The 14863-nt window shown below is 41.5% G+C and overlaps 1 protein-coding gene across 2 annotated transcripts in view; it reads right to left on the reverse strand.

The window, feature by feature from the left end:
- dync2li1 (dynein, cytoplasmic 2, light intermediate chain 1) overlaps positions 1–13394 on the reverse strand; it is a 47180-nt gene extending 33786 nt beyond the window's left edge. Inside the window, exons 1-2 of one of the 2 annotated variants that reach the window (XM_039738576.1) lie at positions 13278–13394; positions 2344–2476 (exon numbers count right to left, since the gene is read on the reverse strand). In XM_039738576.1, the coding sequence (XP_039594510.1) occupies positions 2344–2476; positions 13278–13291 (147 nt within the window). In that variant the 5' untranslated portion in view covers positions 13292–13394. Of the gene's footprint in view, positions 1–2343; positions 2477–10900; positions 10976–13277 lie in introns of those variants that run through there. The other variant, XM_039738577.1, reaches the window with a different exon arrangement.
- Positions 13395–14863: the final 1469 nt, after the last annotated feature.

A 14863-nucleotide genomic window follows, 5' to 3' on the forward strand; every position in this document is an offset into this window, starting at 1 on the left:
ACAACTAAACATATTGTGTCACGAATGTGCACCTGAGAGTCACCTTCCACATTTGTCTAGTGTAAGTAATACCACCCCGGGACAAGACAGTCTTGTCTGCTTCTTCCCTCATAGCCTCGAGAAACCACCCCTTGAGGGCACCAAAGTGAAAGAAGCCCCAGCCCTTCTGGTCTGCAGAATATAAAAGACGACTGCACATGGAGGATGGTGTCTCATTTTATATGACCTGAGCCAGAAACTATCACTACTGTCAGATAGAGACGACTAATTGCTGTTAAAAAAATGCACAATGAAGTGCTTAATTTACATTATTTTGCCTGATTTTTGTTTGCAATTAAACAGGGTATTTGTTTTTTATCAAATGGCACCCTAAGCAACCTGCTTTGTCCTGCACCAACATTTCATGCTATATACTGTATATATTGTGCCCTCCAAAATGTCTGGGACAAAGACACATTTTTTCATTGATTTACCCCTCTACTCCACAGTTTCAAATTACAAAACAAAACAATTTAGACAAGATTAAAGTTCCCATTGCAGACTTTAAGGGTATTTGCATACATTTCGGCTACAACATGTAGTGATGACAACACTTTTTATAAATGGCCCCCCCCATTTTTCCCCCATGTTGAACAATGGCAACTGGAGACTCCAAAGGTAGTCAGTCTATAGGCTGAAGCGAGCCAAGGTATCTTACACCTGCACTAATGAAGCACTGAAACGCACCGAGGAATCACAAACACCAGTGATGCCAATTGTCCCAAACATTACGGTGCCCTGAAATGGGGAAACCATGTATAAAAAAATATATAAAAAAATTTTTAAGTGAAACAATTTTATTTACTTTAGCTATAAATGCACCAAAAAGCAAAAAAATATTTTTTTCTTTAACCACAATTTTCGTGGTTATATGTGACTAAATTAAATTGTGGGGTGCACATTAATTAATTTAAACAATTTTTGAAACTTGTTTAACATGTTGGGGAATTACAATTTTTTTTTTTTTTTTATATTTTATGATGAAAGTAGCTATTCGATTAATTGATTGAATGAATTAATTTATGCGCTCCCCACGATTTTATTTACCATATATACTTGTGGATAAGTTCTCCCGCGGATAAGTCGGGACTTGATTTTACATTATAATTTTGGGTATTTTATAATGTGGTCGTATAAGTCAAATGTGGAAAACTCACGCAAGAGATTATGATATGCTAATGCACACCTGAGAGAGTAACCACGGAGCACGCTGCCTTTTTTCCTATGTATTGTGCCTACGTGCCCTCACAGTAATACCCACACTATTCCAAAGCGACGTTTGCACTGTTTTGTGTTTTTTGTATCTCACACCCTCATACACCTTTATCGTAAGAGCATCCCTTATCTACGATGGAGTGTTCAATCAGAAGAAATATGAAGCTGGTTTTAAATTAAACGTTATTGAAGTAGTGAAAGAAATTGGTAACTGCGCTGCTGCAACAAAATTCAATGCGTCTAAGAAACTGGTGTGAGATTGGAGGAGGCAAGAAGATGTAAAAAAAAAAAAAAAAAATTAAGTGGCGCATTTTTAAACGGACATATAAGTTGGTGTCTGATTTTATGATCATTTTTTGGGGTTTCAAGACCTGAGTATATACGGTAGTCACATATAACCACAAAAATTCTGGTTAAAGAAAAATGTATTTTTTGCCTTTTAGTGAATATTCAATATTCATTCAATAGTTGTTTCGTCAGTGACAGGAATACAAATACATCCATGCTCAAACTACTTTTTATGCTGAACAACTATGAATAAGTGAGTATATTATATTTATTTATAATATATAAAATATTTAGCTTGAAACAATCGCGAAATGGAAAGGCTTTGTTTTGTTTCATGATAAGAAAGAATACAAAATGATTTCTCCAGCCAAGTATGCATTTTGGGTACTGGATAAAACTGTATCACCGAGTGCAAAACCATTTGCGCTGTCTGCAGCAGTAACATCTTTTAATATAACTGTTAAAAACCTTGATAATTCACTCTTTACAATACTAGAAAAAAAAAAAAAAAGAAGGAGAAATACTGCAGAAGCAAAAGGGAACCGCAACATGAGTGCATATCCCTTTAATGTTACCTCAACAACAAAATAGAAGTATACTCAGATGTTACACAGACTGAAAATAGTTTATGTATTCAATGTAAAACAATTTAATTTCTCCTAAATTAAACCCATAGACTATTTTTCTAAATATACTACTTTGTTGGGTATTGCTATGCCTTTTACTGCACATTTCCCAATGTTTTAATGACTGGTGCATTTTAAATGAAAATCACACATTTCTATATGGAAATATCATTACCCCTCCTTTGCTGCCCATGAAGAACACCACCCTTTCTCTTCCTGCAGCGCACTTTTCCTCTTCACCATCCACCATGCCATGTCCATTTTCACGGCTCTGGACTTCACCCGCTGCTAACTCCCACAAGGTTGACCTGTCAGAAAAAGCAGATGGTCAGAACAGATGTAGGGAGCCTCCTCTCAGATCCTTTACTGTCCAATACTTGTACACATCTGTAGCTCCAAGAAACACTAGACATTGGGAAATGACAACCCCTCAACAATATACAGTGGTGTGAAAAACTATTTGCCCCCTTCCTGATTTCTTATTCTTTTGCATGTTTGTCACACAAAATGTTTCTGATCATCACACACATTTAACCATTAGTCAAATATAACACAGGTAAACACAAAATGTAGTTTTTAAATGATGGTTTTTATTATTTAGGGAGAAAAAAAATCCAAACCTACATGGCCCTGTGTGAAAAAGTAATTGCCCCCTGAACCTAACAACTGGTTGGGCCACCCTTCGCAGCAATAACTGCAATCAAGCGTTTGCGATAACTTGCAATGAGTCTTTTACAGCGCTCTGGAGGAATTTTGGCCCACTCATCTTTGCAGAATTGTTGTAATTCAGCTTTATTTGAGGGTTTTCTAGCATGAACCAGCCTTTTTAAGGTCATGCCATAGCATCTCAATTGGATTCAGGTCAGGGCTTTTGACTAGGCCACTCCAAAGTCTTCATTTTGTTTTTCTTCAGCCATTCAGAGGTGGATTTGCTGGTGTGTTTTGGGTCATTGTCCTGTTGCAGCACCCAAGATCGCAAGTAAACACAAAATGCAGTTTTTAAATGATGGTTTTTATTATTTAGGGAGAAAAAAAAAATCCAAACCTACATGGCCCTGTGTGAAAAAGTAATTGCCCCCTTGTTCAAAAATAACCTAACTGTGGTGTATCACACCCGAGTTCAATTTCCGTAGCCACCCCCAGGCCTGATTACTGCCACACCTGTTTCAATCAAGAACTCACTTAAATTAAAATAAAATAAATACCACATTATAATTTCTGTTCTAAATTCTAGTCACGTGTTCTATAGACAGATTTCAGTGAGTTATCGTGATGAAATTTGGGAGCAAAATCTCTCAAAATTGTGATGCTCAAGTAATCAACATTTATAATGGATGCAACACATTTTTTTTGACAATTAAATTATACTTTGTTTTCAGTTATATGCATTACAACAGAAGTGTTAAAATGCCATAATCAAAGACAATTTTTTAAAAACAAAAAGGTGACAAATCCGTCCAATTAAAAATACAATCATAGTAACAGCTAACTGTAATTAATCTTAAAAGATGGTGAAAAACCCCACCCAGTACATGTAGATAATCAATACTGAAAAGCTAATGATATTCTACTTATATTGAGTAAAAGAATCCAGAAGAAAATATTATTCTCCTTAGCTGTCACGATCCCATACCAGTTGACCATTAATATAAATCAATCTGCAGCCAATGCTTTACTGTTTATGGCTGTTTCGGATAAGCGTCAGCAAATACTTGCTTTATTAACTCTTTCAGGACTGATGTCGACTTTTGTCAAAAGGAGGCGTTGACGGTGGTAATCAACTGTAAACTGTAACAAAACCAACCGTTATGTTTTAGTTGGACTCTCGTTGCTAGAAGGAAAGTTAGCTTCATTGGTTTGACAGAGATTTCCTGCACTCATGCGAGTCGTAAGGTGCAAACAAGAACAAAAATGGCACTGACATAATGGCGAGAGATCAAAGCGAATGGGTTTTGCCTATTATCTCTGAACTGGACTATGACTTTTTGGACTCCGATTTTGATACAAGTGATTGAAAACGAATGTGAGGTTCCAGCTTCAGGTGACTGGTCCCCAGCTAATCGTGGTGCTCAACAGGTTCATGTAGCTGACACGCCTGCAGCAAAGTTCACTGGGAGGACTGCCACTTAACAATGATGAGAGGTAGAAACCAGGCTGCAATGCACTGTGACCATGACCACTGCTGCTGCCCCAGCCACACGAAGACAGCCTGGCACCAATCCTGTCACACATTCTTGACAAACTGGAAGCCGCAGCATGCAGCAACAGACGTTTTATGTTGATTTCTGTATGAAACCATTGCTTTTCAGGAACTGTGTTTTTTGGAAAAAATATTCAGCCCTCAAGGAGTTAATTATTTCAGTGTATGTTTAATACTGTAGAAGACTACAGTCTCTAAATTTCAAGAAAGTCAAAGACTCTATAAGGGCCAGAGGATGTCAGCCAACGGTCTATAAATTGCACATAATGATTACACATTTTGTGCAAAACTATTTGTATCTTGGCAGAAGACCAAAGTAGTGCTGGTATTGTGTTTGGTGACCTGGAAGATGGAACATCTCTTACCCTCTGTGGAAGTACCCTGCAGTTAAAGCGGATCAGGCATGGGCACCCTAATCCCCAAAGGAGGCACTCGGAGTCTCAGGACAAGCAGCAGAATCAAGCTTTATTACGTGATGCACACACGGTCACCGGTTCATATGAACTGAGCACCCAGCAATGGCTGGACCACACTTTTATTACAATTCTTATCATAAAACTCATTATTTATCCTCATCTGTCTTCCAATCATCTTGTAGCCTTGGACCTGCCTCCGATTAGTCACACCAGTATTTCCCAGCCTAATGAGAACAGTGCTTTGTTCTGCTCATCACACCCACTCGGCAGCTCTTCTCCATTACCTAATGTCCATCATCGGACTGAAACTTTCCAACATTACTCCTTACCCTGTGCAGGTGGCTGAGACCTGTTTAAATCGATCAATTCCAGCCAGCAAGTTGGAATCAGGCGGACCCGCACGGAAGATACTATGTTGCTCAAATGAATAGTTTCTTGTTGCACACACACACACACACACACACACACACACACACACACACACACACACACACACCCCTCAAGGCTAGAGGTCTAGGCAGCTGCATCTCTAAGACAATGATGCTGTTTCTTATAAAACACACTTTCCATGGCTTGTCATCCATCGCCTCATGTTTAGTGTCCCTGACTAAAGTTTTAAGCTTAGCAGAAAGATATTGGTGGTTTGCAGCTGCAAAGAGAAAAATAATAAAATATACAGGTGCAGGCTTTTTATGATGTAACCCTTACTATACCAGCGCACATTAGGATATAATACTTATTTTCATATACTGTATGCTTATGATTTTCTTTGAATATATGTAAATCATCAATTTTATGAATATGCTTTTCTGTACCGACAGGTGCTACTTTACTTTACAGACCATTCTGTTAACGGTCTTTAATATGTAGGAAACAAAGGACAAAAGAAGACAAAGCAATACTGCCAAGTACAGCAGATTTGCTGTCCAAACATCTATCTATTTGGACTGGTCAGTATCCCCTGGCATTATTGAGCTTTCATGACCATCACGATACTGATCTCATACAGGTCATTATTTGCTTTATAGTTCTTTTTTTTACTTCTTTCTCCCTTCATCTTAGCACTGTTTCCCTTTTCTTGCTTTACTGGTCATCTCCATTCCCCAAATGCTTTCCATTACATTTTCTTTATTGGTTTATCAGTATTCCCTTCTACATATCAGTAACAGATTGCTGCTGCTGGATGTCCTATTGCCTTCTTTTTTCTCTCACATTGTTCTTGCTCCACTGTTCAGTAGTAATATTTTACTTTGTATTTTGATGGACGGCCGGCAGCTCAACCCAGCCGACACACCCAGGACGCTAGATGGCAACTTCCGTGCAGCATAGCAGTGCCCCGGCTTCCCATAGGGCACTAGGGATATGGAGTTTGGTTTCACAGCCCTGCTCGGTACCGTGGGTGCCGCCAGTTGACGCTGCAGGGAGACACGGGGATTTCTGCTTCCGTCATGGGAACGGAAGGGCAGACGTACTTCTGGGCTGAAGAATAATACAACTCTCCATCTGACCCGGGTCATACAGTCCGGGTTAAGGACTATATAAAAGGACTGGTGGAGACCCAGCAAGTGAGCCGGGGTTGGGAGGGAGTGTGACAGAGCTTACTGGGAGTACAGGAGGGGAATTATTCTGCTTATTCATTGTGTTTGGTAGATGTGGTGCTTTGGAGGCACTGTAGTGAAGAAAAGGATTAAAAAAATGGAGTATCTGTCTGTTGGGTTTCACGGGGCAACAGCGCCCTCAAGCGTCCACAGTATTCTTTTTCCCCCTTCTTAGGAGTCTCTTTGTGATATTTGGAGCACTCTAATTAACGTCTCTCTTCCCCTTTTTCACTGCCTTTTATCTTCTATTTTACTTTCCCCTATTTCTTAAACTTACTCTTTATTATTGTGCAACTTTCTCTGTAATTTTCTTACTATTGCAGCATTTCTCCTATATTAGTAGATGGCATTGGTTGAAGGTGAGCTGGGGGGTCCCTTTCAAAAAGGTAGCATCCTCTTTAATAAAACCCCTGTGTGCGTCCAGGAGTCCGTGTGTGTCTTCTGGTGAAGTGCGCATGCGCGGGGCCACGTGGCACGTGTTCAGTCTCTTCCTGCGCATTCCCTGTGTGTGCAGAGAGAGAGAAAGAGAGAGACACACACAGGTGCGTGCGCACGAGAGACAGACAGACACGCAGGCCCGCCCAAGAGACATGCACGCGCACACACACACACACTCAGGCAGGCCTGCGCGAGAGACAGTCACACACGCACGCACGCACGCACGCACACGAGAGAGAGGGAGAGGGAGAGAGAGAGAGACAGACAGTCATGCACGCACGCACATACACGAGAGACAGACACACACACGCGAGAGAGAGAGAGAGAGAGAGAGAGACAGTCATGCACGCACGCACGCACACACACACACACGAGAGAGAGAGAGAGAGACAGACAGACAAACACACACACACACAGACGCACGTGAGAGAGAGAGAGGGAGAGAGAGAGAGACAGACACGTACGCACGCAGGCAGGCCCGTACGAGAGACACACTCAGACACACACATAGGCAGGCCCACATGGGGGACAGACACGCATGCACGCACACACACACACGCCCGCAAGCCCGCCACCAAGACAGACATGCGCACACGCACGCACGCCAGCGACAGACATGCCCGCACACACGCACGCACGCGCACACACAGGCCCGCAACAGAGTCAGACACACACACAGGCGCACGCGTGCATTGTTGCAATGCTACTTTTCTTGGTTGTTTATTAGATTACGGATTTTTCAAATGTTCATTTTTTTCCCTGTGCTTAAAACTCATTAAACAATGTGTTTTTAGCGAACGGGTCGTAAGGCTATAGCGCAAACTCTTACAGTGTTAGTTTTCTCTGTTGTTCAAGGTTTTCTTAGTGTTAGTCAATGTTTTTACATTTAGTTTACTATTACTATGTGCATTCAATGGTATAATTAACTATATTTGTGCTTAAAATCTTAAAAAATATATATATTTACATACAGTTCATATGATCTGGAACGGATTAATTGTATTTACATACAATCCTATGGGGGAAATTACTTCGGTTCCACTGTATTACTGTCGGACAAAATGACAGGCATTTTACGAAAATACAAACCAGTATTACTGAGAGAGAAAATTAAAGGCACACAGTACAGTGACGCATATTACAGCCACATACAAGATCCCTTGCCATTTCATATAGACTGTTTCTGCTAATGTTTATGCACTGCTGTTCTAGTCTTCAATCTGCCTCAAGAATGATTTAAGATATGAAGAGGTAGCGGAAGTGATGGCTAAGGTGGTAGGGAATGAGAAGGCGCAAATACGCATGTGCCGCATGGCCGCTGTGGAGAGTTGATTCTACAATAGAATAAAAATAAAAACAGGAACAACTTTGGAGGTCAATCATCACCTTGAAAGTGGATAGCAGACGTCACACGTAGTATATGTGTACCAAATTCCAGGTCAATTGGTCAAACAGTTTGTGAGTTACAGGTGATTTAAAATCCTGGACAGACAAAACGGACAGCCACGGTAGCGTATTATATAAGAAGGTTTGAAGAGGGGTGTAAAAAATTACAATTGAATTGATTTGCTTTGTGGGATAGGGGGATCGTGTCATTCCTTTAAGGTGGTGTCAAATTCAGACCATTTGAGGACTGAAATCTCAGCACTCCTCAGTCACGGAAATGGTCACCTTGGGTATGATGAATTATAAATTTGCTTTTGTGTTTCCATATCGTGCATGGTGAGGGTCCTTTTAGCAGCTAAGTGATGTGCAGGAAAGAATAACAGAAAATGAACAGGAGCACAGCACACGTGTAAATGAGGAAACACCACAGTGTGCCACCCCTGATAATTCACTGTAATTCAATAACATAACCTGCCTCAAAATTAGACGTTGCAAAGCCTTTACATTCACACACAACTTGTTTACCAACCCACTTGACTCAACACCTACGGGCTACTTGGTCGGCTGATAGAGATTACAAATTCATAAATTTTAAGGGCAAGGAAACCCTGGTGTTTCTTCTCGGTGTAGTCATACACTTTCTGCAGTACCCTACATTGTTTTACTGTTCTTGGACACTTTCCTCTGCTGTACAAGTAGGACCTGCCACCACTTCAGAGTCTTCAGCTGCTCCTAAAAGGCTGACTTACTGGTCACTCAATTATCTTGCTGGTCTAGTTCAGGAATGTCAAACTAGCTTGCTAGTGAAGACTATGCGTCGTTGCATCCAGATGCATGATCAAGTGAACTTTGCCTTCAATTTTTCCTTGCTCATGCTTCATTATAACACAATTATTGATCTGAATTCTGTCTATTCAGAGGTCATATTTAGAGGACTCATTTTTTGTGTGCATAAACATTACTTACAAAATAACTAGGGCTGTGGAGTCGGAGTCGAGGAGTCGGAGACAATTTTGGGTACCTGGAGTCGGAGTCGGCAAAAAGTTAACCGACTCCTACTAAATTTAAATGGGAATTAAAAAAGTAAGTTGAAATGTCCCAATTCACAAACAGTCATAATGAACTACTTCTCTGCTGTAAGAATAAAGCCCAATGCATGCAGTGCATAATGTTACCACAAAACGAACATGTCAAGTAACCATGAAGCATGCTTTTCATTGACTGTATGCGTCACTATATGGGATGTAATGCACAGGTAAGGTGCGGCACCGCTTTCCATTGTGTCGTGTTCCACTGTTACAGGGAACTGTGAACCGAGCCTAAAGCCCCCCATACATTTACAGATGCACTGCCGATTTTTCGGCCGTTCAACGAGTCATCACGTCAAACGCCTGAAAAATCATCTGGTGTGTTCTCAGCTCCGTCGGCTCCCCTTCGCTATGCGCTAGTGAAGGGGGCCGAAGGAGCCGAGAACACAGATCTCCCTACCTGTCTCCAGCAGAGGCTCGTTCTGCTGATCAGCTGGCCGGTGAGTGACACAATGTCACCAAACTTCCTGCTGGCTGACAGAGGAGACGGCCACTGCAGCAGACAGAGGCATCACATTACTTTGGATGGGGGCGGTGGTCGTGATTTTCGGCAAGCTGGATCTGCCCGTCCATGTGGACACCCGCAATCTGCGGCCGCCAATCAATTGTCGCGATTGTACATGCACATCGGTCGGTGGCAAAATCGGCCACGGATCGCTGCGTATTTGGGGGCCTTAACTGTCGCTGATAATTAGGTAAATGTTTTTTGCAGGACTAGAGACACTTGTATAAGTGAAGGGAATAAACTTAATCTTTAAACCTGACTATGGGATTCAAACATGATTCATGATTTCCTTTAACTATAACTGTATTCCAAGTTTAATATAGGTTTTCCAGATATAGTTTTTAGTTCATATATTTAAGCTTTTTTTTTTTTTTTTTAAAGTTAAAACTACCAAAGAATGTGGTTTGTATTTTTGAACCAATACATTTCCTGTTCCTGATTTTTATGCCTGCTCTTACTATCCAGACGCTTGTTTAAAAAAAAAAATAAACAAAACCTTGTTTTCATTGTGTTTGTCTTTAATCTGGCATTATAGTAGAGTGTTGGCTTCCTAGCCAGTAGTTCTGTGGTGAAATGACATGTATGTTGCCTTCCTTTCCTTCAATGGATGTAGAAAATACATTAGCATAGTATATACATACAGAGGAGTCGGAGTCGGGGAGTCGGAAGATTTAGAAACCGAGGAGTCGGAGCATTTATCTACCGACTCCACAGCCCTGAAAATAACTACAGTGGGCGGCACGGTGGCACAGTGGGTAGCGCTGCTGCCTCGCAGTTAGAAGACCCGGGTTTGCTTCCCGGGTCCTCCCTGCGTGGAGTTTGCATGTTCTCCCCGTGTCTGCGTGGGTTTCCTCCCACAGTCCAAAGACATGCAGGTTGGCGATTCTAAATTGTCCCTAGTGTGTGTGTGTGTGTGTGTGCGCACCCACCGGCTGGCGCCCTGCCCGGGGTTTGTTTCCTGCCTTGCGCCCCATGTTGGCTGTGATTGGCTGCAGCAGATCCCCGTGACCATGTAGTTAGGATATAGCGGGTTGGATAATGGATCACTAAAGTGTTTTTTGTAAAGTGCCTCCTGACTCACTGGCAGAAGAAAATACCCACTTATGAAATACCATTCAACTTGTCTTGTGGTCTAGTTGTGCACGACTTTGAGCTTTTTGAGGTTCCCTCCTGGTTTTGGCCCTCTAGAACAAAAAAAAAAAAAAAAAATCCTTTTTAGTACGTTTTTGAAAAATATTTTGTGCAGGAAATTATATCGTTATGATAAAGAGTAAACCAATAGGTGTCTTCAGCAAAATGTACAGTATGGCATGTTGTGCATGCCATGTCAACCAGCCCCAGGGATTCACCCACTAATAGGATACAAAACTTCCAAAAAAAAAAATGAGGTCTGGTAACACAGGCATTTAGAGTGCTGTTGTATGTTTGAGGCTGCGGATCACGATAATGATGATTCTTCACCGGTGGTCCTAGCCCTCTAAGAGTCACTCTGTGAAGGTTATAAATGAGAAATTTCAAACTTAAGCATTTGAGGTATCATTTTAGACTTTTTCAAGGTCAGTATTTACAAGTGTGATATTATTTTCGATCCTTTAATAGAGATCTAGCCCTCTATGGACCGCCATCAAAGCATGAAAAATGCCAAATTCCTATTACAATTGAGAACATTTAGACTTTAAACATTTAACTTGAAGCAGACGTTTTAAAATATTAAACATAGTGCCAAAAACATCATCAGGCCAAGCTTGGTAGATTGCTGTTTGTCAAAGCCCTATAAAAAGATGGGAGCCTGTTTTATATGCAGGGTGATTCAAAAAGATTCATCTCATTTCAAAGTGATATATTTTTCCAACCGTGAGGCACCTGGGTACCAATCACATACCAATTGAAAGAGGGGGCATAAGAGAGTTTTTAACTGTCACCGCAAGATGGCTGCCTTCAGTCTGCACACTTCTCAACAACAACGAGCTCCCTCATCGCTGGATTGGCTGTAAAGGAGCGCACGATTTGGCCCTCCACTTCTGGCCCCCAAGAATCTCACGCCATGCGATTTTTTTTTTGGGGTACGTTAAGGATTCTGTTTATGTGCCACCACTCCCAACAACACTGGATGATCTCAGAAATCGCATTAAAAGAGCCGTGAATACAGTGACAATCGAGAATGGGATGAATCTGAGAGTCGCATGGATGTTGTCTGTACAGCTGCAGGAGGTAAATAAACTTTATGTTCACCTAAACCATTTTCAATTTACTGCTTTGTTATGTCAAGAACAAAAAAATCATTTTGAAATTGGATGAATCTTTTTGAATCACCATGTATTTGTGCCACATATTTAAGTTTTTCTGAGGCTAAACTGAATGAGGGTATTTTTGGTAGACCCGATATTAGAAAACTGATTTCTGATGCAGAATTTGATGGTGTGATAAATGACCTGGCACAAGAGGCTTGGGGTCATTCAAAGCTGTCATTTCTAAGTTTTTAGTTTACATTAAAGATCTAAAATTATAAAGAAATTTTGAAAAAGTTATTGGTTAGGTTTGAGGAAATCGGATTGTAACAAAGAGTCTGAAAGTTCACTTTTAGAATTTGCATTTGGAAAATTTCCCTAAAAGTCTCGGCGTGGTGGATAAACATTGGGCGAAGTATTCCATCAGGATATCAAGGACACGAAAAGAAGGCACCAGGGACGTTGGGATGTCAGTGTGATGCTAGGGGACTCATTTGGACACACCAGAAAAAGCATATAAATGACTGGCCACCAAGTTAATTTCTGAATCAAAAAAAAAACAAAAAACTAGGCACTCTAAAAACTAGATACGTTATATACAAGTCATGGAATTGGTATTGTTATCCATCCATTATCCAACCCGCTATATCCTAACTACAGGGTCACGGGGGTTTGCCGGCACAATCGTAATCACTTTTTTTGACAACCCTTTTTCTACATCGTTAGTTATCTCATGCTGAGCAACAAGAACAACACTTGTGGGTACACACATGCCCCAGAAAACCTCGCTGTCTGCATCAGTGATTGTACGTAGTCTACTTACTTACAGATGACCACTACAATGACGCATGGGCAGCTTGCTGGATGACAATTTCAATTTAGGAAACTTTACAGGACACTACTCCTTATTAGTCCACCTCTAACGACTTAATGCGTCGTTCTGTCAAACTCCTTTGGCGGCCTACTCTAAAGCAGAGTCTTTTGAATGTAAAATAGTCGACACATCTTAATAAAAAAAAAATACCAAAGCAGCATTTATTGATCGCTACAGAATACGCCGCATCTATACAGAAGTCACAGCTAATCAGGGTACACGGATTTGCAAACGGCTTCGAAACGCTGCTCGGCCCGCTGTATTGACATTGCCAAAGCCGAACCTTGACTCTAAATAACACGTTTACGGCTTTCAGGCAGCACATACAATCAACTAACTCTGTACCAGACACAATGTCACAGCGCTGCTCACTTACCCAGCTCGTGGCATTTCTCATATGAGCCCGACACCCTGTACCTCGAGCTCCGCGGCTGATACGTTACGATGGAAACCAGCCGTGCAGACGCCGTCCTGAAATGCCTTCTGGGAAATTGAGTGTCGGAGACGCCCGCTGCCGCTTAAGTAATCAGGAGTTCTGGGCAATGTAGTTTTTTTTTTGTCTCCCACGTTATGAAGTTGTTTCACTGCATCGAAATCGCATTACTGTAGGCTGACGCCCTGTCCGGGGTTTGTTTCCTGCCTTCCGCCCTGTGTTGGCTGGGATTGGCTCCAGCAGACCCCCATGACCCTGTAGTTAGGATATAGCGGGTTGGATAATGGATGGATGCATGGAAATCACATTACTGAAAATGATGAACCATTCATGTTTGACTCGAAAGGAGAGTCAGGAAGCAGCCTTGGAGAGGACACCAGTCTGCCGGCCTATGTGCATCTTTAAAAATGTATAAGCCGATACTGCAGTACTAGGGTGAAAACCCACACAAACATGGGGGAGAGCATGCAAACTCCACACAGATGATGAGTAGGTACAGGATTTTAACTCAGTATGCTGGATCTGTGAGGCACCTTAATTAAAATCTATCAATCCATCTGTCCCTTTTTTAGCCCAATTACGCAGTACAGAGTCACAGGAGCTTGCTTCTATTTTAGAGGCATAGGGCCCAATGCTGGAACCAGGCCTTGTCAGGGCACAACACAGTCACACACACTCCCACACTCACTCATACCAGGCCAATATGGAGGACCTGTTAACTAATTTGGCATGTATGTGTTTAAAACCCCAGGGTCTGTTCTTGTCTTGAGCTCTGTGCTAGCTGGAGTGGGATTCAGCCCCTCTATGACCCTGGTCTGGGATATGGGGGTTAGAAAATGACATGACAAGTAAGTAATATGAATGTCTTTGGGAACTAGCTGATCCACTTCTCACTTTATTAAGATCATCTTCTGATATTTATATGTTACTTTGCCTGTCCATGATTTTAAATCACCATTTGATCTATTGACCTGAAATTTGGTACACATATACTACATGACGTCTGCTATTTGCTTTCGGGGTGATGATTGACCTCCAATGTTATTCCTCTTTTCATTTTTATTTTATTGAATCTATCAACTCTTGGCAGTGTGCAGCAGGGTGGCTGTGGGGCACATGCGTATGGCGCCATTCTCATCCCTACCACCTTTGCCGTCACTTCACCTACCTCTTAATATCTTAAGTCATTCTTGTAGCAGATTGAAGACTCAAGTGCCAGCTTTAGAGAAAAATTAAGGAAAACATAATCAGTCGTAACGCAAAAAGATGCCGACGGAAGAAGAGAAGAAGCAGGCTGCTAGAGTGGAGAAAAGAAGAGCTGCTCAGGAAGGAGCAACCACATCGACCTCTGAGCAAACAAATGCAGGGAAAGAGGCTGAAAACTAGGAATGCTCAAGTCAAATGTATTTGTGATGTGCACCATTACTGGTTCTGTTATATTATAGCGCCTAAACATTTGCAGCAGGCCCCTGAATCTTAGTATTCCTTTATTATTCATCTTGCTTTGTAATCCTGAATTATTTTATAAA

Source organism: Polypterus senegalus, chromosome 16 (assembly GCF_016835505.1).
Source record: "Polypterus senegalus isolate Bchr_013 chromosome 16, ASM1683550v1, whole genome shotgun sequence".
Taxonomy (NCBI): Eukaryota; Metazoa; Chordata; class Cladistia; order Polypteriformes; family Polypteridae; genus Polypterus; species Polypterus senegalus.